The 27,200-nt window shown below is 45.1% G+C and overlaps 1 protein-coding gene across 3 annotated transcripts in view; it reads right to left on the bottom strand.

Annotated features, from left to right (window-relative positions):
- The window catches only part of RAB34 (RAB34, member RAS oncogene family), a 34,085-nt gene extending 8,147 nt beyond the window's left edge, over positions 1-25,938 (bottom strand). The window contains exons 1-4 of one of the 3 annotated variants that reach the window (XM_075589254.1): positions 17,649-17,746; positions 14,436-14,483; positions 9,798-9,904; positions 7,162-7,253 (exon numbers count right to left, since the gene is read on the bottom strand). In XM_075589254.1, coding sequence (XP_075445369.1) covers positions 7,162-7,253; positions 9,798-9,800 — 95 coding nt within the window. In that variant the 5' untranslated portion in view covers positions 9,801-9,904; positions 14,436-14,483; positions 17,649-17,746. Of the gene's footprint in view, positions 1-7,161; positions 7,254-9,797; positions 9,905-14,435; positions 14,484-17,648; positions 17,747-25,566 lie in introns of those variants that run through there. The other 2 variants (XM_075589252.1, XM_075589253.1) reach the window with 2 other exon arrangements.
- Between the last annotated feature and the right edge of the window lie 1,262 nt (positions 25,939-27,200).

Genomic DNA, 27,200 nt, shown 5'->3' with positions numbered 1-27,200 from the left:
CTAACGCCCATTATAGTTAAAGCAAGGCCCATTACAGCACTTAACACTGCGCTCGTGAGCGTTGAAGGTAGCCATTAGCACTTAATGTGGCGGAAACTTAGGTTAATACCTTAAGTCAATAATGGACCTTTGTGGATCTGGGCCATTGTCCTCTCTTGGGTTGACAAATGACCTCTAAATATGTCCAGGTTTTGAAAATTGTGCTTGTGACCAGATGGGCTAAAGATGTCCAAGGACCCATTTCACATATCGCAAGGGAAGGTTCATTCAGTTTGGACTTGTATGGAAACCATCCAAAATGTCTAAAGCTTTCCTGGATGGAGATCTTCTTGGATTTGGGAGTGCCAATGATTGAGTGGTATTGAAGGAGTTTCAGCTGTGATCTGCTTGTTATAGACAACAAGGCAAGTTCCAAAGGTTGCAGCAGAGAGTGTCACCATAGCAAAGGTGACGCCACCCTGCTTCTATACTAATAGAATCATCTAGCCACAGTGGCAGCTCTGCATGGCACGGAAGAATAGGTTGAACAGGCAATCTGCCCAGGATGTTTGGGAGAGCTTGGGTAGGATGTGATGAGCAGCAGAAGACAGGGCAGTTCAATCATGTGCAAAACCATGCACAAGCCCTTAACACTGCCCTTTTCCACAACAAAAACATTCCAATTACATCACTAACAAACAAAGACAAAAAGCAGAAAGCGCACTGAGGATCCGTTTGAAAAAAGTCGTTTTTAAAAAGATACCCATATGTAAGTTTTATTATGTATTTTTGTGTCTACATGCTTTTTATATATTTTGTCGTTCTTAAGAGGACCTTTTTAACCAATACAAACTACATTTTTCCAACTGATCCTCAGGGCGCTTTCTGCATTTTGTCTTTGTGTGTTACTGTGAGTTCCCCTCTGGGAACTCACATTACAGGCGTTATTGGATTACTCCTGCTGACGGCTGCACGGAGAAAACAGTTACTTTACTGCACTTATACGGGACAGCTTGAGCGTGGATTTCCTTACCTATTACATTACTATTACTATGTTACTATTCATCACTTACCTAGGGAGCGCCTCCACCACATTACTTTATTAGCGGATGCGGGGGTGACCTTAAAAATAACCTACATTACTAACAACGTACAGGCTTCAACAATAACATGCTTGCCCTATCGCTGCCAAGGAGCCTGCAACACTAGGAGCTCTGCAATGCTAGGCTGGCCCCTCTGGCAGGGAAAGGCGGTAAAGATACAAGGGTCTGAGTATTAAGTGCACAAAACTGCACAAAACTGTGTGTTTACTGTTAAAAAGCGGTGCTATTTGGACATGCACCTGTTAAGAATTCTCTGTGGATTCTGCCTGCTTTAGAACCTTATTCATCATCTTATAATTTGGAGAGAAGTAGAAGGAGTTAGAAAGGAATAAATTGCATGTACAGTACTGAACATGTCATCCATATGAAATAACTTCCTCTCAATTTGCCTGCTTTACATTCTCATGAACTAAATTGCTATTTAGGGAGGGTTCATGGGGGTAAATGATGAATTATAAAGGAAGTAAAGACTGCACATTTTATAATGGGATGTATCACTTTCTGTCTCAGGATGTCATCCTTCTCTCTTTCGACTGTCAATGTAAATGTACATGTAGCCCTGGTAAGATTAGGGGCTATATTTCTATCCGCCTGTGCAGTAATCCCTGGTAAGGACAGGATTGCCAGGAGTTATCATGGGTTTCCCCCACTTCAGCACTTGCCCTAATTTGTGAATGTAGGTCACCTGACCCTGTGTCCAATCAAGAGACACAGGGGCGGTGCCTGCTGAAATCATAAAGAGCAGTGCACTTCCTATTTAGAGTGAGTCTACAGAAGTGTTCTGTCTAGTCTAGGAGAGTTAGTGAGCTAGGAGATGAGTAGAGCTGATAGTGAGTTATAGGTGGACCAAATACCTCTTACCCTGCCTAGGGGGTAAGGGAAGAGCTAGCCCCACTCTGGGTGCTCCTAAGGCCCAGAGTGGAGGCAGGGACATCCTACAGGAGTACAGCTGGCTGCTGGTTCCTATGTGAGACCTGATTGTATGCTGCAAAGAGAGAGAGAAATAAAGAGCTGCTGCTATAGAAAAGACCTATTGTGTGAGACTGGAATCTCTCATTCCTGGGAGGGATTCTGGGGTAGGGATTCCACCCCATATCCCTGGGGCCTGCTACAGATGGAGGCGCTGCACCATTAGAAGAAGAAGAATGAAGGCATTCACCCCAGAAACCTGTCCTGTTGTCCCCCATGTCATCGCGGGAGACTCAGGCCCTCCTGTTGCCAGCAGGTATGCAACACACAGAGACATGTAGCCAGACCACAGAACACCTTAGGGGACCTGATCTGCGATTGGGTGTGGGTCCATGGGTTAAATACAGTATACCTGTATGTGTCTATAAATGTATACTTGAGTGTCCATGTCAATGTAACTTACAGTATGTCAGTATGTGTATGTGAATTGAAGTGCATGCCAGCCAGTGGGTGTTTGTGAAAGATGTGTGGAATAACAACTGTAACCCCCTAGGCAGGGTAAGAGGTATTTGGTCCACCTATAACTCACTATCAGCTCTACTCATCTCCTAGCTCACTAACTCTCCTAGACTAGACAGAACACTTCTGTAGACTCACTCTAAATAGGAAGTGCACTGCTCTTTATGATTTCAGCAGGCACCGCCCCTGTGTCTCTTGATTGGACACAGGGTCAGGTGACCTACCTTCACCAATCAGGGCAAGTGCTTGAAGTGGGGGAAACCCATGATAACTCCTGCCAATCCTGCCCTTACCAGGGATTACTGCACAGGAGGAGGAAAGAAATATAGCCCCTAATCTTACCAGGGCTACACTCTCCCTCAGGTGGAATCCAATGGTCCCCACTTGGACCTAATTTGCTGGGCCATCCTACAGGTGAACAACCTGTGAAAACACAAACATTTTGCAGTTAATACATTGTGTACACAGAGCTGTAACACCCAAGATGGTGACATACCAGCGGGAAACTGCCAACATGGAGAACCCTTAACTCAAGAATAATGACGGGGATCAGGCTTCTTCACGTCCCGTCCATTATGATCCACAATTTTAACAAAGAAAGCTTGAACAGGCCCATTCTCTGGCCGGTACACTATGTTGTGCATGAATATATTCCTGCCTGTACTCCAAGCCTTCATGAATGAACATATTTTGTCTTCCCTCAAATAAGCAGAGTTGCCAAATTTAATACGTAGGTACTCAATGACAGCATCTCTGAGCCAGGTGTCTCTTTGATCCTCAATCTCCTGCATGATTGGCACTGGTACGTACGGGAACTCATACCCATGAGACTGTCTGTATCTCGCCACTATGGCTCTATCTGCTCGGCTTAATTTAGTACGTTTCCGGTTCCCAGCCTTTCCTGGCAGTACCCAGTACTTAGGCTCCTCAGGCGCAATGTCATCATATAAAATAGATGAACCTTTGGGTGTGATTACCTTTTGCATAATCTCTCTCCATCTATTGTCTAGCTCGTCAGCAACCTCCTGTGGAGAATATGTGCCTACATCCCACCAGTGGTCTACTGTGTCTTTCTTTATTAGCACAAACTTTGTACGGTACATCCCTTCATTATACCCTGTGAATAACGGTGCCCACCATTTGTCTCGGTGCTCATATGAGGATGACACACTCATACATTCCTCGGAATCAGCTCTCGAGGACACACCAGAAGTCTCTGCCTCAGCAGAGCGCGAGCCTTTACGCCTCCCTCTAATGACATTCTTGTATACTGTGGGATTCATTTTGGGTGCCTTGGGACTTACAGGACCCGCTTTTGCAGAAGACTGGGACCCTCGGGCCCTACCTCTAGGTACAGGGTTAAACACAGTGGGGTTAGGTACAGGTATAACACTTGACAGAGGTATCTCCCCATCAGAAACCTCATCACTCAAAACCCAATCCCGCCAATCAGTTGAAAACTTGGGCGTCTTACTCCCACTAGGACCCGGTGGCATAGAACATGACGGGGCAGGGGCAGTGGCCGGGGCAATGGTGCTAGGGGCGGTGACCATAGGATCGCCATAGTCCATCATAGTGTCTCTGAGTCGGGCGATGCCACGACCGGTAGGTGCTCGCTTTCTGTCTCTTGCTGGAGCGTGCCTGGCTCCTAGCTTAGCCACTTGGGCCTTAAATTTCTCAAACTCCTCCTCCAGCCCGGCTCTCTTCAGCGAGGCAATTAAGGCTTCCGGGCCTCGGCTCCATGACGACCCGGAAGTGAGATCATCGTTGGTCGTCGCGAAGTCTCCATCCGCCTCTTGGTCCCGCACCGGAAGTGCGTCGATCACCGTAAGGGGCGGCGGTGGACCATCGGAGTCGCGTATGGGCAGGTAGGCCTCAAGCCTCTCTCTCTACACAGGTTCCTCCTTCACCTGGCGGGAATAAGGGGGTGGTGGAGTCCTCTTACCGCTCCGCTGCCTTGCGATCCTCTGCGGTTCCTCCGGAGCCGTCTCGGGTCCCATCTCCGCCACACTGGAAGTCACCACGGCCGTGGGACTTCTACGCAGTTCAGGCCGCACCAGCGCTCGCCGTCGGGGGGTCTCCGGACTCGTCTGCTCCATCTCGGGTGTAAGTGGAATCTGTTCTTTACAGCTGGGGTGGTCCGCCGGCCGGCGCATCACCACCGATGACAGGCTGTCTCTCTCATCATCCGACGAGGACGGCAATGGCACCTCCGCTGGGGGGCCACATCTGATCCTTGCTGCACCACCAGTGGATATAGGTATGAAACGGGCCCGCTCCGGTACCTCCACTGCGGTCGCGCTCTCCTCCGTCAGAGCACATCTTAGTAGCTGGGCCTGGATCCCTACCGCAGGGATGATATATGGGACCAGGGCAGCCTTCGCATCCGCCTCCTCCACTTCGATCAGCGTCGCTGGAGAGGCATCTCGCGGGGTCACCATAGCAGCATATGGCTCGATAGGCCAGTGATAGAAAATGCCACACTGTTGGCACTGTGCTGTAGTACTTGGGGCCGGTCCCGGTAACCTGCATTGGACGCACAGGCACCGCAGATACTCTCGGCCATCAACCTCCACAACCAGGAACCCTCCTGAAAGCTGGTAAGTGTTCATGCTTAGGTCAGCCATCTTTTGCGCAGGGGTTGATTCAATCAGCTTACTGGTTTGACAATTAGCTCCTTCTCCAGTCAAGCAAAAGTGAAGTTCCTCAGTCTCCCTTCCTTTCCCTCCTTCCGCTGGGGAGGACCGTTGTGATTGGTTCTCGGCATGCCCCCTCCCTCTGGTGGAAGATAGAGGCGGGGCACTTTTTCTTTTTGGGTGACGTGGGCTCGTCCTTTGGCCAGTCATTGCACAGGTGGGCGCGGCTTCAGCTTTCACGCCGCTCCCTTCTTTTAGCTGGGGTTCTGGTTTTGGCGCCAAACCCTTGCACATTCCTCTCCACATCTCTCGCACAGCCTGCTTGCACGCAGCACGTGCGTGATCTATTCTTGGCGGGAGTCGCCATTTTGGATCGGCTGCAACACGCGTTGCAGTGAATGGCGCCGCAGTCGCCATTTTAACCTCCTCCATGCCCCGCAGAGCACATGTACATCTCGCCGCCATCTTTAGTGAGCCCTCTAAGCCCACAATAGTGCTACTCTCAGCGCCTATGGTGCAACTCGTGCCTAGGTATTTACTACTCTCAATGGTGCTCTAACCAGTGAATGTAACGCATGCATACCCCAGGCTAGGCAGAACTCTCTCCTTGTACACCGCACTCGCTGACGGTTCATTACAAGCACTCTGTTGTGTGTTTTCTGGGTACTGGCTAGTGTACTTGGACTTTCTTATAGTACTTTGGCATCAACCTACTTTTGGCCACTCATAGTGCAGACCCTATGCTGAGGTCCCTGTCCCGAGTTAATCAGGCTACCCCCACAGGAATCCTACACTATCTGCCTCAAGTCGACTAGGACAGCTATAGCCAAGTGTACCCAAATTTACATGTACTGTGTGAGAGGACAGTCTCTCCTGACTACCCCTAGTCTCCAAAAATGCCCATCCTTCTGCAGCACTTGCTCTGAAAGTGTACATGTTACTTTCAGCTCTGCTTCGCTGAAAACCTGTCCTGATTATCTCAGTAGCGCCTCCAACTGTAACCCATGGACCCCCACCCAATCGCAGATCAGGTCCCCTAAGGTGTTCTGTGGTCTGGCTACATGTCTCTGTATGGTGCATACCTGCTGGCAACAGGAGGGCCTGAATCTCCCGCGATGACATGGGGGACAACAGGACAGGATTCTGGGGTGAATGCCTTCATTCTTCTTCTAATAGTGCAGCGCCTCCATCTGTAGTAGGCCCCAAGGATACGGGGTGGAATCCCTACCGCAGAATCCCCTCCCAGGGATGAGAGATTCCAGTCTCACACAATAGGTATTTTCCATAGCAGCAGCTCTTTATTTCTCTCTCTCTTTGCAGCATACAATCAGGTGTCACATAGGAACCAGCAGCCAGCTGTACTCCTGTAGGATGTCCCTGCCTCCACTCTGGGCCTTAGGAGCACCCAGAGTGGGGCTAGCTCTTCCCTTACCCCCTAGGCAGGGTAAGAGGTATTTGGTCCACCTATAACTCACTATCAGCTCTACTCACTAACTCTCCTAGACTAGACAGAACACTTCTGTAGACTCACTCTAAATAGGAAGTGCACTGCTCTTTATGATTTCAGCAGGCACCGCCCCTGTGTCTCTTGATTGGACACAGGGTCAGGTGACCTACCTTCACCAATCAGGGCAAGTGCTTGAAGTGGGGGAAACCCATGATTACTCCTGGCGATCCTGCCCTTATCAGGGATTACTGCACAGGAGGAGGATATAAATAAAGCCCCTAATCTTACCAGGGCTACACAACTTATGTCACATAGCACTTTTCTCCCAATGGGACTCAAATTGCTTCACATTTACAGTATAATGCGCAGCACATAGGGATTGTTACAGACACAGTCGCTGCCCAGACGAGCTTGCAATCTGTTTTTGGTGCCTGACGGATAGGGAGATAGAGTGACTTGCACAAAGGTTCCCCGGCTTCAAACTCAGTGTCATTGTTTACAGAGTCAATGTCTTTACTCACTGAGCCGCTCATTCTCCCTGAAGTATGAGCACATGTTGCAGACTTACCCCACAGTTCCTGTACGCTGCTGCTTACATGCGTTGCTCACTTTGGGATGAAAAGATTCCCTGGTGTGGAGAGATGCATCTTTCCTAAAGCACTGAAAAGAGATATAACATGAAAGGTGAAATATCAGGCTCAAAAAGTGCTCTAATAACTAGACAAGCAACTACACATTGGGGGCAGTTTGTGGATTGAAATGGGGCAAATATCATTCACTGTAATCACTGCCACTTCATTCTATAGAGGGCAATGGAGTGTTGTCCTAGGTGAGCCTAATTCCAAATAGGAAGTGCTCTTATCTCCTGTTGTTATGGCAAATGGGATAAGACGTTGTATTTAGCACTCCACATGCCCAACATTTTGAGGATCTTGATGTCCTATTAGGGGCCACAGATCGGACTGCCAGACATATGAGCTCTACTTCACATATTAGCTTTTGCCAAGGTCAAAAGAGACTAGTGAAATGAATTGCTTAAATCTTGTCTGACCAATATGTAATCCCAACTTCAACATCAATCCTGAAGATGTTGCTTGGTTCAGTATTAAACCCTGTCATTAAACTAAGGAGGAGCAGCAGCAGATCGCTCCAAATCTGTGCGTTGATAAAGTGCTAAACACACTTTTCATGAGGGAGAGAGAGGGGGGCATGATGGAGGTATAGAGGTGGAGGGAGAGAGAGGGGGGTGGGAGGGAGAGGTGGGGGAGTGGGAGAGAGAGGTGGAATGTGAGAGAGAGGTGGGAGACAGGTGAGGGCATGGGAGAGGTGGGGGCATGGAGAAAGGTGGGGGCATGGGAGAGGGAAGTGAGGAAGGATGGAGGGGAGAGATGGGTGTGTGTGAGATAGAGGGGGGTCTTGCAAGGCCCCGACACTGGGAGGGGGGGGAGTGCAAATTCTAGTCCTGGGCCCCGGGAAAGCTTTCTGCGGCTCCGCTTACAGTCACCTCTCACTGCTTCTTTGTCTATGCAGTAGTAATTGGAAAGCTAAACCAATATTTCTGTTGTGTGGAGGAGAAGTGATTTAACTCTAGGCTTTCTGCCCTCCTTGCTCCAGAAAGCCAACTGGTTACACATCGTTCCTCTAAACATTCAAGAATCCCTCAGCCTTGTTACAGAGCCAAAAACCACCATCCACCCCACCTCCTTCTCGCACTTTTCTTGGTATGCGCATTAACATACACAGAGAGGGTGTTAGTCATGGCAGTGTTATATACAGCGTTGCCATGACTACAAACTGGCATGCGTCAGTTGCGGCAATGGCAGCCGTCAACAGGCGCAACACATTTGCAGTAAGAGGGGAAGCACCTATAAGAGGTACACAACTTCATGGGTTATTTAGACTCTTTTGTAAGGTGCACTTTAAAGTTTGAGTGCACTTATTTATTATATGATGTATTAAAGTTCATTTTAAACATTTATTTGGTGATCCTACAAATACCCTATACATCAAGGTATTTGTTCTTGAACACAAACTAAATTACCCATTTCTAGACCATCGTTAGATTTCAGGACAAGGATTTAATTATACTAAGAGAGATATACTGGTATAATTAATAGCACAGCATTTCATTCGATACCGCTGCATTTTTTTTATTTTTTTAGGCGTGCACCTTACAAAAGGATATTTCATCTCCCCTCTCCCCCCCCTTGGTATGTACTCAGTAAACTTCTAATGAAGTTTGTTATCCTGGGTGAGCGCCCTACAGGTAGAGCGAGCATTCTCTGTTTCCTTGTTATTCAGACTCTCCACACAGGGCGGCTCACAGAAACGCAGAGTCTCTTCAGGCGAGTGTGTCAGCTATGTAACTGTTTTTTTGCATTTTTATGCATTCGCTGTTGGTATGCTTTACGTTTCTGTATGTGAACGCTTCAATACAAATTGAATTTTTTTTTCAAGACCGGTGTCCTTCTCATCTTTTTAAACGTATAACGAAGCCATTTTTTATTCTTGTTTTACATGAGATTGAAGCAGTGGGGTCTCCCCCATCTATTTCAGCTCCGGGGACCCTATGATTTCCGAGATACTTATCTCCGTAAAGAGTGCCAGAATCTCAGTGAAGTTTAAAACCGCCCTTGTAACACGGGCCAATAGGAAGCCGCACTGGATGATGTCACAGCTTCCTATTGGACCATAGGAAAAGCTGCTACTACATAAACCGCATAGCCGGGCCGGAGCAGCTACCAGAACCCCCTACGAAAGTAAGCCTCTTCGGGAGCATGGGATCTCCAGAGCTGAACCCCATTCATTTCAGCTCCGGAGACCCCCTGCTTTAATCCTATGTAAAAATTGGCAACAAATGATCACTAACAGGAAAGTGTTGCAAAGATCTTGCACTGCTGGGGAGGTGGCTAAAGGCTGCTATAGAAATCAAACGATTATCAGTATATAACAACTCTTTTAAAATGGTATTAAGAGTTGAATATATATATTTTTTTTAATGCAGTAGGTATTATCTAACACTACACAACTGCTTTATTTATTTTTAAAAACATAAGATTTCACGTTTTGCCGCTTTAAGGCAGAGATCTTTTCCCCACAATTATTTCACTATGTTATGGATTTATTGACGGATGTTTCCTTAAAGCAGCAGTCCAAGCTGCCGGCTTTTATTAAAAAAAAATTCCCCTTTAATACAATCCACACCATGATAAGTAATTAGTTAAGTTCCCGATCGGTCCGGTCTCCTGAGATCGATAGGTGAAGATTCGGCTCGGGGGTTCACTCAGTATCTGTGACTTTGTAAATGGTTGCTATAGAAACAAAAAAGGCTTGTTACATTATAATACATTAAAAATATCATTCAGAGTTGTTTCAAACAAATGCTACAAGTATTTTCTCATAGTACAGAAAAGATTTATTTAAAAAACACATGTAGGATATTGTTTGGTCTGCAGCGTTAAGGGGATATTGAGACCTTACCAGGCATTTCTATTCAGAATGTTCTGTGCATATACTTATATTATTACCCTATAGAACAGCGGTGCGCAAAGTGGGGGGCGCGCCCGAGACTCGATGTGGGTGGCACGTGGTTTACAGAGGCCCTGCACGCGGTTCCCGAAGGCACTTAAATGAATGTCGGGGGAGCTGCAGGGCCTCTGTAAACCTTACTTACCTTGATTCAGACGCTCCTGGTGACGCAACGCCATGGGGTCATGTGACGTCACGTTGCCATGACAACGTGACGTCATGACGTTAGGACGTCTGAATCAAGGTAAGAGGGGGGGGGGGTGCACAAGAAGAGGGGGAAAGCCAGCAGGGGGCGCAGCGAAAAAAGATTGCGCTCCCCTGCTATAGAGTATTGAATTCATTAATCCTGTGGTTATAATTTCCTACGGTGTGAGTGCGCATAGTCAAATTGTATCACCATTAACATACACAGCCATACATCAACTATGGCACTGAGAAAGAAAAATGCCAAATCACTCAACGTCTCGCTGTGTCTCAACAGTGTGCACACACAACTAATCCACAGTAGGCTGTGTTTGTCAGAAGTTGCATGTGCATTTTAAAGCTGCAGTTCAAGCTGCCATATTTTTTAATTATTATTTTTTCCATTCAATATGTGTATCAATACAATCTGCACACTGACAAGTAATTAGCTAAGTTGCCGATCAATCTGTTCTCTTGTGATCGATCGGCAATGATTTGGCTCGGGGGTTCTTTAAATCACTGTCAGTGCTGCAGATGAGGACCCAAGATTCAAAGTTCTGTGGGGAAGATCATGTTACCAGGCAGGCACTAGATACAATTGGTGCACTGCTAGAGAGAGGGCATGGCTCAAAAAGGGGGGTGCCAGAGCCTGTCTCAGAAGAGGAAGGGGATGTGGCTTTGTAAATGGTTGCTATAGAAACAAAAATGCTTGTTACCTTAAAATACATTAAAAATGTCTTTAAATTTTTTTTTTTTTGTAATTCTACAAATATTTTCTTATACAGGAGGGCCCCGCTCATACGGCGGGTCTCGTTCCATGGCGCCACCGCAAAGCGAAAATCGCCGCCAAACGGAACCGGCGATTTTCGGCGTCTCCTACCCTTCTGCGCATGCACAGACTTGCAGTCCCCCCTTCTGCAAATGCGCAAACTCAGCCGCTCCCCCGTTCTGCGCAACCGCGACCTCGGCCACTCCCCCTTCTGCGCATGCGCCAACTCATCTGTCCCCGTTCTGCACATGCGCAGACATGGCAGCCCCCTTCTCGGTACCACAGTATTGACGGATCACCGAGAAGCGAAATGCCGAGAAGCGGGGACCTACTGAAGCACAGAACTAATTTATGGGGGGAAAAAACACACATCTAGGATATTGCTTGAACTGCAGCTCCTTTAACCGACATCTGTGTAAACCTCACTCTTTTTGCAACAAAACCAGTTCAGTCTCTATTTTTATGTGATATTCACTGTATCCATATTTCCATGCATATATCTGTCTAAACTGAGTATGTTATTAACTGTTACATCCTGTTTAGAATTAATCCTTAGATAGTTGCTTGTGCTTGCTCAGACATGAAGGTCTATAGCTGCAGCGAGGGGGTTGAGACCACACAGGCAGAGCGCTGGAAGCTTGGTGCGTAATTGGTGTTACATTACATACTTGGGGGGTGGGTAAAATAAATAGGAATAGCAACAGTCTCCTACACATCCAGTGAAAAAGGCTGTGCTCATTTAATCATGTATCTAATTTCTATATACAGTATAATGGATAACATATCAGGAGCTGCCTGAATTATGCATGTAGTATGTATGTGCAGGAGAACGTTACACTTTATGTGTCTTTGTACAATGTTTTGCCCAGGGGAATAAAAAGCAGAACAAATGCCAACAGCATTATGAGAAAAGAGTTTAAATACATCAGTTTGAAGTGTGATAATGCTGATGTTTTTAATCTGCTGAGCATTGAGGACTAACCAGGTCAGTACCTGAGAGGGCTACAACAGATTACTGGACCCCTCTGGCAGACTAAACGTTAAGGAAATCCGGTAAACCAACTGAAGGTTCTGTTGTGGAAATGGTTTCCTCATTGGCGTAGCCAAGGTAGGGCCAGGTTAAAAAGAAAGATTAGTCCATCCTGCTTGGGCTTTCGTTGACTCAGTTCATGTTGGTTTGGTGGTGATTGGCAGCATCTATCCTCTCCATCTTCTTTGCACCAGTAACTGGTCGCTATTGCAAGGAGAGACTTCTCGGGGTCGGGCTCCTTAGTTGACCCCACTGCCTTTGCTATAATATATATTATCTTTAACTGTGCATGCAATGTCTTGTATATAATGTATAACTCTGCTCACTTAATGTAACCATGTATTTGTCATCATAACTCTGTGCCCAGGACACACTTGAAAACGAGAGGTAACGCTCAATGTATTACTTTCTGGTAAAACATTTTATAAATAAATAAATTAATGTGCTCGATAAATGGGCTGATCTGGGCTCTGCCCCGGGGTTTCCTCATCCTGCCGTGAATAACTATCTGCATAAAGTCCCCATTGCTAAAGGAATTCCAGGAAGAAAGGCAAGATCCACAATAGGGTGATAAAGCTTTATCCCACCTTTATTCCCATTCATATGGGTGGAAGTAAAGACAGGCTAAAGCTTAATACCCTTTTGTGGATCTGGGACTACGAGATAGAAGAAGAAAGTCTAATGTGAAGTTGACATGAACTGGGGTTTTTTTTTTTTTTTTTTGCCTTTCTTCAGTTATTAGAATATAAATACTGAATATTATCCTGTAGTGGATGAACGAAACAAGTTATTTGAAAATCAGCGTTTCACTACACCTTATATATTTCCTCTATCTACAAAACAGATTTCTGCTTCTTCGTCGGCAAGTAAGTTTGCAATTAACTTTATCTCAACATGAGAATAGGGGGTTACAACTGAAGAATTAATGTTATTTGTTTGTAAAGAGTATGTTAACATCTACAGCTATTTTAACATGATATTTTATGGTGAAATCCCAAAACACAGATGCCCGCTCCCAACTGTGTGAGGCCCCCATTAAATTCTGAGACAGGGGTTTTGTCTACCGGTTCTGGAATTAAATGAGTTTACATCAAATGTGGACCTGACTGAAATAAAATGCATACATCACAGAAAGTTGACATAATTTCAGCCTAATGCCATAATCAGGGCCAATGAGAGGGGGGGGGGGGAGACAGTACAAATTACCAGGGCTTGGTGGTCTGGAAGGGGCCCCGGGGCCCATCTATGTTGCATATGTTTTTGTCACAAATCCTGTGTAAAGATTTTCAGACGGTCTGCCCTTGCTGGGGGCCGAAAAACTTTTTTTCACTGGGGCCCGAACCCGCTATTGGCAGCTTTGGCCATAATTATGTAAATGATTGTGATGTACAGGCATACCCCGCATTAACGTACGCAATGGGGCCGGAGCATGTATGTAAAGCGAAAATGTGCTTATCGATGCATGTACTGTACTGGAATCATCATATACAGTACGTGCAGAACTGATGTAAATAACGCATGTGTAACAGGCTCTATAGCCTCCCCGCTTGCGCACAGCTTCGGTACAGGTAGGGAGCTGGTATTGATGTTCAGGACGTGCTGACAGGCGCATGTGTGAGCTGCTGTTTGCCTATTGGGCGATATGTCCTTACTCGCGAGTGTACTTAAAGTGAGTGTCCTTAAACTGGGGTACGCCTGTATTCCTTAAAGAAGCAACCCCCCACCCCACATTTAGCGGTGTTACTTCCTGGTTTATGCAGGTCGCGGGGCAACAGGAAGTCCCCACAGCTGACGTTGCTGCTTCCTATTGGCCCGTGTGACGCGGGAGATTGAAACCACCATTTTGTTTCTCCTGGGTGGCACGGACATGTTTTGCGCCTTTACCGGTAAATATTTAATGGACCGAAGGAAGGGCAGGGGTGGGTCCAGCTCTGGGGACCCCCAAGTTCCCGTCCTGTAAAAAGAGGGGGTAATAATAAATAAAAACCCTGAGCAGCCAGGATTGCTGCTTTAATCAAATGGGGGACACAACCCTAAATGAATGTAACCAAGATCTTATTAGAACACTTTTATCTTTACTACAGATGCTGAATTTGATTCTCCTACACTAGTTCCAAGAGTACAACAAAATGCTTGAAGCCGCAACATTTGTGAAATCTTATGGGTTTTTAATAAATCAGTTCTGTGGTATTAGATAATAGTGACTGTTTGGTTTTTTTAAAATTCAACTCTTAATGTCATTTTGAACGAGTTTTAAAGCATCGTGTGATTTCTATAGCAGGTTTTAGCCCACCTCCTCAGCAGTGCAAGATCTTTGCAACATAGGACTTACTGTTTGTTATCATTTGTTTCCAATGTTCCCAGCAGTTTGAGCTGCAAACTGTAACAATAGATAATGTTACCTTAGTAATAATATAAGGATACATTGTAGCTGCTGAGTTACACTGGCTGAAGGATCGATTGAAACTGAAAGACGGACAATATGGTAGGCACACAATCTGTATTTTTACACATTTGTAACAGGAGCACCAGACGATTGCCAGTTTAGGTGAAGAATGTAGAACTCTACATTGTCATCGCTTTACATATAAAAAGGGGGGAGGGGGGTGAATGTAGTTTTCCTGCTTAAACAATTCAATTAGAATGTTTGCAAAGTTCTGTGCAATGTGTTCATAAGCCCATTATAAGGTTTAGCATTATAATAGAAAGGTGTGATTGAAGCTGGCAGCTAGCCTCTGCCTTTGGATTGTATGTTGTTAAATGACCCATAGGTCATCACTATCGTAAGGGGCAATTTGCATACTCCTTCCCAACCTGTAAAGTTTATAAAATGCAAAACACAGCTCCATCAAGTGAAATAAAATAGTATTCTTCTACACTATAAAATGTTCAGGTGTAAAAAAAAAAAAAAGCTACAGACAGTCCTCGGTTATCCACCGGAATCCGTTCTGGAAGCAGCGTTGGATAGTGAAACCGTTGTAAAGTGAGTCCCATGTTAATCAGTGGCGGGGAGCGTTGGATAACGCATTCAGGCGTCGGATAACGCATTCCGGCGTCGAAAAACGGCCCATAGGGTTGCATTGTAATGCATTGGATATGCCATTCGTTGTAAAGTGAAACGTTGGGTAGCGAGGACTACCTGTACAATAAGTCAGTCAGTATTCAGGAAGTATAATCGGTTTTAATGTTGTTGATAATGCAAGTTACATTTATTGTTATTGTGAAAATGTTTACATTTAGAGTTGGAATATTGTACAGTGCAGTTTGATTGTTATATTGTTTATTGTGCTATACCGCAATAAAGTATCTGTAACATAAAGTGTTTAAGAGAAAGGAACTAGAGAGATACATCCATTCAGTTAGAGTGACTTTCCGTCAAAGTTAAGATTTAGAATAGGATTTTTTTTTATTTTTTGTATTTTCTATGTCTGTTTTATGTGGAGTTGGGCCTATCTCCTAGATAATAAAAATGTTGAGGACAGGAGTAAAATGTATCTTCTGAAGGAGGAGATAAGCCCGAAAGAAAAGGGGAAGAAAATAAAAGACCACAACCAGGTATGAAGCACTTTCAAGATCGAAAGCTAAGCATAGATAGAGAATCTGAGGCAGCAGTCGGGTATACATTATACTATGTGTATTTTATAACCAAAAGCTGTATAAGTAGCAAATGTAAAGCTGTACTGTGAAAGTTGATATTATATGTATCTGTGTGATAGTAATAAATAAAGTTTAAAAGAAAAAAAAAAAGTATCTGTAACATTTAAAGGTAAAGAATAACATAGAAACTTTCTACTCCCCCACTCTTCACCTTGGCAAGAGCAAATACTGTTAAATTGCCTCAGAGAAGGAGAATGAAAGACAGAAACAGAATAACAAATCAATAAATCATTACACATGGCTTCATTATTGTGGCTGATTGTGTCGCTACGTGTTTTCTGATTTTTATAGATGCCACGAATAAGCACTGTAGTGTGGGATGGATGCAGCTGCATACCCCGAGAGCATGTTATCCTATTCTATAGGAATCCCACAATTATCAATGTCCTGGTGATTAGGATGCTGACCTCTGAATTGGGAGAAGCTGCCTCAGTAATATACAGCGTCAATGTGATCTTGTGCAAATCACTAAGGCCTCGGTCCCGCTGCGCTCGTTGGCGCGGGCGGCCATGTCGCGAGTTCCCCACCAGCAGGGGAATCCTCGCGAGCCGGTCCCGGTCCCCCCTGGCGGCACAGCTGACTACACACTGTGGCGCGTCAGCCGCTAGGAGACACAAGAGAATGGTGTTTCCTAGCGTTGACGCGTCACGTGGTGTGGCTGTGAGCCAATGGGGAGGGGAGGCTTCGGGAGGAGGAGAGGCTTCGGGGAGCGGGGAGGAGTGTGGAGTGAAAGCGTGAGTGCCTGTCTGTGTGTATGTCTGAGTGCGTGCGTGCCTGTCTGTGTGTGTATGTGTGTGCCTGAGTGCGTGAGTGCCTGCCTCTGTCTGTGTGGGTATGAGTGCGTGAGTGCCTGCCTGTGTGTGTGTGCGCGCGTGTGTGTGTATGAGTGCGTGAGTGCCTGCCTGCCTGTGTGTGTGTGTGTATGTATGAGTGCCTGCGTGTGTGTGTGTTTAAACTTACCCTCAGCAGCTCCAGCCCGAGTCCGTGGAGGGAGGGGGGGGGGAGAGTAGCGGGTCCCTCCGCTCAAGCCACGCCCCCCCTCCCTGTCAAACCTCCCACTCCCACCCACCTTCCGCTCCCGCTCCCTACAGACCGCATATCGCGGTCTGTGTATGTCAGCGCACCGCCTGTCTGCAGTGCGGGTGCGCTGCTCTGGGAGCGGGGCCTTAGCCTTAGTGTTGCCATCTGATTCTGCACACTATGTAAACCTGCTAGGTTTGCCCTCAAACTACTGGACAATTAATTACAAATACGTATTGTATCAAGGCCCATAATATTGAGTTTATAGGTATTAGGGCAACAAGTATTAAAATAATAGGGAGCATTCATTGTTTCCCATTATGAATGATTTGGAGAACATAACAGAAAGGCGCTTGCATGTTCCAACCGTGTCATAATAAGCCTGAAATACATCCAAAAACATTCTCCTAATCATTAGTGAGGCTTTCTAATTATGAATCACAATGTCCAATATGAATATGGATTGGTCATTGTAAAAGCCTAAACTGGCAGAGACTTCCTTTTGTGAGAGATATCGTCAATGTAGCTGCGCTCTTACAACAAACCATCCCAATATTCCAAACCAGACTTATGTGGACATCTTCATGTAATAAAAGGATAGCTAGAAACCCTCAAGTCACTTCACTTTGCCTCATTAAAAATAAGACGGCACGCTCCAAGTAAATCCCTAATGCATGGTTAATGTCTTTAAGGCCTGGATTACTTTTCTACTGTGTATCTTTTGTTTGCTTGATGCATTTGTTGTATTACAGTTTACTATGTATTAATGACCGTTTTGTTAACATGATTAACTCTAAATAAAAACACATACATAGATTTCTGTATTGTCTTCTTAAGTTACAAATAATAGAATTGTTCTCTGCCTTACCTGGGGCAGCTCTGCCACAATCCTGTCCCTCCGCACTGGGGGAAGAACGCTCATTGTCAACAACTGTCAAGAGTCAAAGGCTTGGAGACAAAGACTTCCTATGTGGAACAGAATAGTGTACAATTAGTTTTTCGCATCAACCGCACAATAAATCCTTCACTGCCTGAGGCAAGAGCAATTTAAAAAGAGGCCCCTCATTTTCTGAAGGTGATGGAGCAGTATTCTCACCAAAAAGCCATCGTATATATTTATCTGCACTTATCTGAGCCCTGGGACATCTTCCAGACCAGAACTGCACAGGTTTATTAGAAATTTACCTCTAAAATCTGGAGACTTGGAGCGAGTAAAAGTGGAAGCCGTCAGTAACAGCCACTGACTGAGTAGCTTGCAAGGTTACACGGATTCAGTGCTGGGATGCAAATGTTTTAATTAGGAAAGTGCCAAGGTTATTAGGAGGTGAAGACAGAATGAGTTCAGTTCTTGAGGTTTCCAAAACTCAGGTATAGGAAGAGACACAATATGACTACAAAATCCCATGAACTTGGAGCAGAGCCGCTGTAAACAAAGGAGGAGCAGCCTCCCAAACAGAAGCAGTAGTCCAGGGTTGGCCAGCTCCAGTTCTCAGGACTCGGCCTTAGTGTAAGGCGAGCAAGGAGCCGCCTTGGGCCCCGCGCCTTTGGGGGGCCCCGCGCTCCCTCCTCTCGCTCCCGTTGGCACCAAGATTCTACTTTCACCCGTCCGGAGGGGGGGAGCTGGAGGTTGGAGCGCGGGGCCCCCTCTACTCCAGCTCCCCTCTCCGGTCATAAGTTGGATCCCAGCGCCTAGAGGAGGAAGCGTGGTGCCCCTGGATCGTCAGAGAGCCGGTACCATAGTGTTGCCCTGGGCCCCGCAAAGCCTATTAGGCTGGCCCTCACTCACCTCATGGGCCATCAACAGGTCAGGTTTTCAGGATATCCCTGCTTCAACACAGGTAGCTCAATCAGTGGCTCGGTCTTTGACTGCACCAGCTATGCTGAAGCAGGGATGTCCTGAAAATCTGACCTGTTGGTGGCCCTTGAGAACTAGAGTTGGCCGCCCCTGCAGTAGTCAATAAACACACAAAGAATTTAGAAGGCCGAAACATCAACGTATGTTCCTATTCCTATATCTGCCATCCAGGTCCACGGCAGCTGCCACTCAACTGGTATTCATTCATTCTTTCAGGGAGCATAGTATAAACAGTACCAATCAAAGGTAGCCATGTTTGATTTGGGCAACACGTGGCAGGAGAACAGCTGCCACTCTCTGGCAAGACCTGGTTGAGCAGCTTGATTTGCGCAAAGCAGCTATCCCCATAAATGCTTTCTCTCTACATCACCATAAATGCTTATGAGATTATTTGAATGTATTACTAGGCTGCATCATGGAACAGAACACGTGTAACATGCATGATGGCCTCCTTTATCATTCTTTGCTGATCTTTTCATGTGTGATAAAGCAACAAATTATTTTTTTATCTTCGTTTCTATTATTCCAATATTTCCACTATATTTACTGTACGTTGCTTGTTGGAGGATAGCTGTCACTTTTTTTTACCCAACAAACCCTAATTGTACCTAATCGTTTCGATGATCCACATCCAAGATTTTGATATATCTGTTTTAACAAAATGCCATGAAGTTAAAGCAGCAATAGGGGATTCATTTTATCATCACTTGAGTCTAGGCACAAAGTTCATTTTTCCTGTCTTGCCTTCAAATACTTTCTGGGCAAGCTATCCGTCTACCTGAAAAAGCTCCTCACCCCTACCACATGCAGCACCTATCATCTGAGATCTGACTCCAAAAGACTGTTCATGGTCCCAAGGTTCAGCAAAGTATCCGACCGCTCCTCCTTCTCTTACCGTGCACCCCAAAACTAGAACAACCTACCAGAGACTCTCACATCCACCACCAGTTTAAGTTCTTTCAAAACTAAAGCTGTCACACATTTTAATCTGGTCTGTAACTATTACATACGCCTATAACATATATTATCTCTAACTGTGCATGCAATGTCTTGTATATAATGTATAACCCTGTTCACTTAATGTAACTATGTATTTTTAACCATTTATTTGTCATCATAACTCTGTGCCTGTGACATACTTGAAAACGAGAGGTAACTCTAAATGTATTACTTCCTGGTAAAACATTTTATAAATAAATAAATGAAATGTATTTTTTATTACAGGATTGAAGCAGGGGGTTTCCGGAGCTGAACTGTGCTCATTACACCTCTGGGGACCCTCTGCTCCCAGAGATACTTACCTCCGTAGGGGGTGCCGGTATCCCTGCAGCCATAATAGCAGCGTTTAAATGCCCTGCGTCACACGGGCTAATAAGACACTCTAACCTCATCCTGTATGGGTTCCTATTGGCCAGTGTGACCAGGATATTTAAGCTTGCAGAGAGATACTAGCACCCCCTGTATCCCTCTGGGTACCTGGAGCTGAAATTAACACAGTTCAGCTCCGAAGACCCCCCTGCTTCCATTCTGTAATACAAAAATAAATAAAGTGGCACTATTTCTTTTATTTACAATTCCATTTTCTTTTCAAATATTTATTTTTTATTTTTAGACAGTTCTGTTTTTTCAACATAAATATTACTTAATAAAGTGCAGTCTGTACAGCTAAATGTAGCTCACTTAGATTGTAAGCTCTTCGGGGCAGGGACTCGATTTCCTATTGTTACGTTTGTGTCTGAAGCTCTTATTCCCATTAAGTGTTATATTACAGGGGTGTGCAAAGTTTTGTTTTTGCCCCCCCCCCCCCCCGTGTGCCAACTCCAGAGCTCGCACCCGCCCTCCCTCCCCAGTGACCTGGCGTCAAATGACGCCGAGCGCGTTTCCATGACGACGCTCCCGTCACATGACCCCGCTGCGTCATTTGATGGCGCATTGTCACGGCGACGTGACCAGAAGCCGGCTGAATCCAGGTAAGTTGCGGTTGCAGAGACCTCGCGCGGTCCCCCGGCATTTTATTTAAATGCCTCGGGGAAGAGCGAGGGGCCTCTGCAACCGCCCGCGCCCCCCCCCAGTAAAATCCGGCGCCCCTCTCCCCCCCCCCCCCCCCCGTGCCAGCCATCTTAAATGGGACCTACTGAATATACGTTAGAAGATTAGTTTTCAGAATACGACGAATGCAATGATTAAACCTCAGAAATGCTTTGCTCCTCCATACAGTATACTGCGCACCCCTCTCACAGCAAAAGAACAGTGATTCCTCTATCATGTAGCATGGAGCTTAAATGTCTATTTCTTGTCTCCTTTAAAGCGGCAAACCAAGAGAGCGATTGTTTCTGCCATTGTTATTATTTTTCACACAGTATTGAAGCAGGGGATCTCCGGAGCTAAACCCCATTCATTTCAGCTCCGGGCAGGGCCGGCCTTAGGGCAAGATGAGCAAGCCCCACGATCCCTCCTCTTCTTCGTGTCAGCACAGGGAACCAACTTTCACTTGACTGGAGTTGGGGAGCTGGAGAAGGGAGCACAGGGCCCCCCCCTCCTCCAGAAACCCCTCCCCCTCCTCCCACCCCCGTCAGAAGTTGTATCCCGACGCCGAGAGGAGGGATTGCGGGGCCCCCTGACCCGCAAAGACAGATAGGTGTGGGGAGGGGTGTGTTTTATCCGTTACCTCTTCCAGAGTGGGCCGCCTCCTGTAGCGTCGCTTTGCCATGGTGACCGACGTCGAATGACACCGCGATGTCTCCTGGCTTCCTATCAAATCCTGTATCACAGACTCAATTCTCCTCCTCACTTTTAAAGCTTTTCACTCTTCTGCCCCTCCTTACATCTCAGCCCTAATTTCTCGTTATGCACCATCCCGACTCTTGCGTTCTGCTCAAGGATGTCTTCTCCCTACCCCCTTTGTATTTAAAGCCCTCTCCCGCCTTAAACCTTTCTCACTGACTGCCCCGCACCTCTGGAATGCCCTTCCCCTCAATACCCGACTAGCACCCTCTCTATCCACCTTTAAGACGCACCTTAAAACACACCTGCTTAACAAAGCATATGCGTAGCTCCATGGCTGATACTTTACACCTCACACATTAACCTTGGCCCCTTGCAGACCCACATACCAGAACACCTTCCTACTGTCTATGAACGTTCTTCCTACTTACCAATTAGATTGTAAGCTCTTCGGGGCAGGGACAAGTTTTCCTAAATGTCACTTATGTCAGAAGCACTTCTTCCCATTATGTGTTATTTCTATTATTTGTTATTTACATGATTATGTCACGTGTATTACTGCTGTAAAGCGCTATGTACATTATTGGCGCTATATAAATAAAGATATACAGTACATACATACATACATGTCATGACACTGTGATGCTGGTGGAGGAGGGCTGCTCATGAAGGTAAGTCCCCTTAACTTTTTTACAGGAGGCACCCCACTGCCAGCGTGCCACCTTGGGGCCACAAAGCCTAATGCCGGACCCGGCTCCGGGGACCCCCTACTTTTGGAGATACAGACCTCCACAGGAAGTGCCGGTAGCCGTATGGCTAGAAGGGTTCATGTAATGACGGAGTTTCACAGCTCCCGCGCCCTGAGGGCCAATTGGAAGCCGTGATGTCATCCAGTGAGGCTTCCTATTGGCCTGAGTGATGCGGGAGCTTTAAACTTTGCTGAGATACAGGCACCCTCTTTGGAGGTGTGTATCTCGGGAAGCAGGGGGTCTCCGGAGCTGAAATGAATGGGGTTCAGCTTTGGAGACCCCCTGCTTCAATACTGTGTTAAAATGAAAAATAAAATGCAAAAAGAAACTCCGCTTGGATTGCTCCTTTAAGAAAAAAAATACTTCTTTATTTATGGCAAAGACTAAAGATCCACCCCATATTCAACCTCAGAAGGAAAGACTTTCTACCAGGGTGTCTGCAGGATAGAAAAACATCTTACCTCATTAATGAAACATCTCTGTGGAAGAAGTTTACATAAGTCATGGTGTGTATAGGATAACCACTGGTTGATTTCCCCCCCCCCCCCCCCCCCCTCACTGTAAAACAATGAAGCACAAAAGCTTCCTCTGCCAGACTGGGGTGAAGTTTGCTGGATTGATGCAGTAATATGAGAGCAGGAAATTCCTAGGGATCTAAACCAAGTCTAACACAGTCAGCTCCAAAGCCTGCAGCACTGAACCAAGCCAGGAACAGTGTCCTTATGCACAGGCATGGCAACGGCTTGCAGCAACACAGGGCTTCCTCACAACCAGTGCATGGCAAATACATCTAGCCATCACCTACCGGTTATCCCCATTTCCCTGACTACATCCACACAATGTAAAATGCAACTATTTACTATTACCACATACTTTGGAATACTTACTAATACTAATTTATATATATAAATATATATATATATATATATACACACACATACACACACACACACACACACACACACACACACACACACACACACACAAGAACTCTCTTCCCATGAGTGCTAATTCTCATGCATGTCTATAAATACTGCGCTATATGAATGCACACACACCTGTCTCTTACACATACAAATGTACAATGTAATTATATCCCTATATACCAATAGGGACTACATAGTATCCACACACATGTATAGTAATGCAACACCCTCTTACATTTCAACACTCACCAACACCAATGGTATACACTCCCCCTCCACACACACCTTTTGTAAAGAGCTGTATACACTGTGAGCACTTTATAAATGTATATTTACACACATACACACATACACACATACACACACTCTTACATCACAAAAATTCAGGGACCATTTAACACCTAAAGTCATAAATCACATACTGCACAGGGGGGAGGGATAGGTTTCATCCACTGATAACATTCCAGACTATTTTAAAGTAAAACTTTTCTTGCTTTATCCATTGTAACATCGCCCAAAGAAGAGATCAGTGCATCTCGAAAGCTCGCACAAATAAAAGCATTTAGTTAGCCACAGAACAGTATCGATTTGTTTGTGTGTGTATATAAATATATATATAAATAAAATATTTTACCAGGACAAAATACATTGAGATTCACCTCTTGTTTTCAAGTATGTCATGTGCACAAAATTATAGATATAGATCTCTGTTTTTCAAGTGGGGTTCCTAAGAACACTTGGGTTCCCCGGGTGTCCTTAAAGGGTTAAGTGCAATCGTTAGGTCAATTAAAAATGTTACCAAATACAGAAAAATGTACAATGCATCAGATCTCAGAGGCGCTATTAGAGAGGGTTGGGGTTCCTTACCATGCATCTGATCTCAGACGCGCTATTAGAGAGGGTTGGGGTTCCTTACCATGCATCTGATCTCAGACGCGCTATTAGAGGGGGTTGGGGTTCCATTCCATGCATCTGATCTCAGACGCGCTATTAGAGGGGGTTGAGATTCCTTACAATGGATTTGATCTCAGACGCGCTATTATAGAGGGTTGGAGTTCCTTACAATGCATCTGACCTCACGTGCGCTATTAGAGAGGTTTGGGGTTCCTTACAATGCATCTGATCTCAGACACGCTATTAGAGATTGTTGGAGTTCCTGACATCTGAGCCCACGTGATATATTAGAGAGGGTTGGGGTTCCATTCATGCAACTGATCTCAGACATTCTATTAGAGATCGTTGGAGTTCCTTACAATACATCTGAGCCCAGATGCTCTATTAGAGAGGGTTGGGGTTCCTTACAATACATCTGAGCCCAGATGCTCTATTAGAGAGGGTTGGGGTTCCTTACAATACATCTGAGACCAGATGCTCTATTAGAGAGGGTTGGGGTTCCTTACAATGCATCTGATCTCAGACGCGCTATTAGAGGGAGTTGGGGTTCCTTACAATGTATCTGATCTCCGACGCGCCATTAGAGAGGGTTGGGGTTCCGCAGAATTTCATAATATAATTATGCGGTTCCTTAAACATTAAAAGGTTGGAAACCAATTATATATATAGATAAAATGAAGTAGCTCGTAATGCATTATGTGATGAAGTAATTTAATTTATAATATTTAGTTAGCAAAACCATCGATATGATTATCTAATTAGTACTAATGCGTGTGCGTGTGCGTGTGCGTGTGTGTGTAGAGGTATCTGTACCGTGTTAGCTGAGCTTTATAATCAAAAACAGATAATCGATACCGTTCTGTGGCTAACGAAATGCTTTTATTTGTGCGAGCTTTCGAGATACACTAATCTCTTCTTCGGTTGATGTTACAATTGATTCAGCCAAATAACTTTCTTGAAACAAAGCATCTGTGGGTGAAGGCTATCCCTCCCCCTCGTGCAGTATGCGATTTATGACCTGAGGTCACACACACACACACACACACACACACACACACACACACACACACACACACACACACACACACACACACACACACACACACACACACACACACACACACACACACACATACACATATTCTCTTACATCACAAGCATTCAGGGACCATTTAACACTTCAGGTCATACATTTCATACTGCACAGGGGGGAGGGATAGCATTCACCCACAGGTGCTTTTTTTTAAGAAAGTTTTTGGCTGAATAAATTGTAACACCAACCGAAGAAGAGATCAATGTATCTAATTTCTTTAGCCACAGAACGGTATTGACTATCTGTTTTTGATTTTGTGTGTGTGTGTGTGTGTGTGTGTGTGTGTGTGTGTATATATATTACTTTATCATGGTGTAATAATGATACTAGCAGTCACACATGTATATAAGGGACATGTTCCGTTTGTAAACGTTGCTTTGGTCTTTTACATGACACAGACTGCAGATAGCCAGCTCCCATCACCATGAAATGAACAGAAGGATGTTCACCCTGCCAAGGCTGCCAACGTGACAAAGTCCACACTGCCATATCTACAGTACTACCCACAGGCTGCAGCTGCCCAAGTGATGGGGCGGTGGACTTACCTCGCAGACTGCAGCCCCCACAGGTTCCGAAGACGAGGTGCCACAGGCTGCTATTCACCAACACACAGAGCAGACCCGGGAGATGGTGGAGGAGGCGGACCTGCTGCCTGCAGCTGCTTCTTGTTACTGAGAGGTGACTCACAGAAATGTCAGGCTCTCCCAGACGCCTGGTTATTCTTCCAGTTGCTTCCTCTCTGCAGTTAGCTGTGGGTGATGGTGTAGCAGAGATGTGGCTGATTCCCTGCGGTGCAGTCTGCACATACTCAGGAAGTCCCAGTGATGCCCCATGCAGAGGTCCCAGTGATGCCCCATGCAGTGATGCCCCATGCAGCGAGGACAGTCAGAAGAGGACACACGTCCCGACAAGGATGGGGAATTGTCATTAATGTGTCATACCTTCCCCCTTCCTAGTTACCACATGCCTGGATCTGTTACATCCTCTCACACATATCATATGGAAAATACATGATATAAACACGCCACTTATCACTTGTTTCAATTCTTCCAGACAGTGGAGAGACATCACTAACACTCCATGTTACCTTCTTGAGGATTTTGCACTACATAGAAGTAGCCTTCTTAAGGATAAAAACGCCAACCAAAAATCCAAAATGAAATGTAATCACATAATATCACATGAGCTTAATTATGTTTAAATGGTTTATGATTTTTTTTTAAGTAATTTTTTTAAAATAAATCAATGCTGTAGTATAAGATAATACTTAATGCATTTTAATATATATATACAGTGTTCGACAAACCTATACATTTGCACGCCCCGGGCGAGTGGATTTAACATCGTGGCGAGCTCCTATTGGCCCAAGCAGCACACGTTTGGTACTAGGTGGCAAGTAGATTTTTTTGTGTGGCGAGTAGATTTTTTGATGATTTGTCAACCACTGTTATATATATATATATATATATATATATATATATATATATATATATAATTCAACTCTTAATGCCATTTTTAATGCGTTTAAAAGTATCCTTTGATTTCTATAGCAGGTGCTATAGGGAGCCCACTCCCAAACAGTACAATATCTTTGCAACAGTTTTTTGTTTGGGATAATCTGTTGCCAATATTCCCAGCAGTTTAAGCTGCAAACTGTAACAAGATAATATTACCTTAATAATATAAGGATACATTGTAGCTGTTGAGTTACACTGACTGATAGCAGCCATTATGTTTGTAAGACCATACGGATTTTGGCATATTTATAACAGGAGCACCAACTATTGCCATCTTAGATAAAAATGTAGAATTATACATTGGCACATGCTTTACATAAACAAATCAGAAAAAGAAAAAAAGGGTGGGAATGTAGTGTGGCTGCTTTACATGGTAAATTTTCTCTTACTAACAAACACCACAAATATTTTAATTTCTTTAAACCTTTTCTTCTCTCTCACTTATACTGTATGCCTTTACCTCAAAGCCCTATAGTGCAATGGGCCTTGTGCCAACCCAACTATCAACAGATTAGTGCTGACGGTCGACTTTTCAAAACCTGGTCCATGACGTAAAAATGCATAGATTATTTGTATTTCACAATGTATCAATAAATAACTAGCTATGTATCCTAGTTTGTTTCGGTGTACAAACACAGGGATGCAACCCTGAAGAAGGTATT

The sequence above is a fragment of the Ascaphus truei genome, chromosome 3 (assembly GCF_040206685.1).
Source record: "Ascaphus truei isolate aAscTru1 chromosome 3, aAscTru1.hap1, whole genome shotgun sequence".
Lineage (NCBI taxonomy): Eukaryota > Metazoa > Chordata > Amphibia > Anura > Ascaphidae > Ascaphus > Ascaphus truei.
The sequence above is the reverse complement of the archived record's forward strand: the minus strand, read 5'-3'. Positions and strand labels throughout refer to the sequence as shown.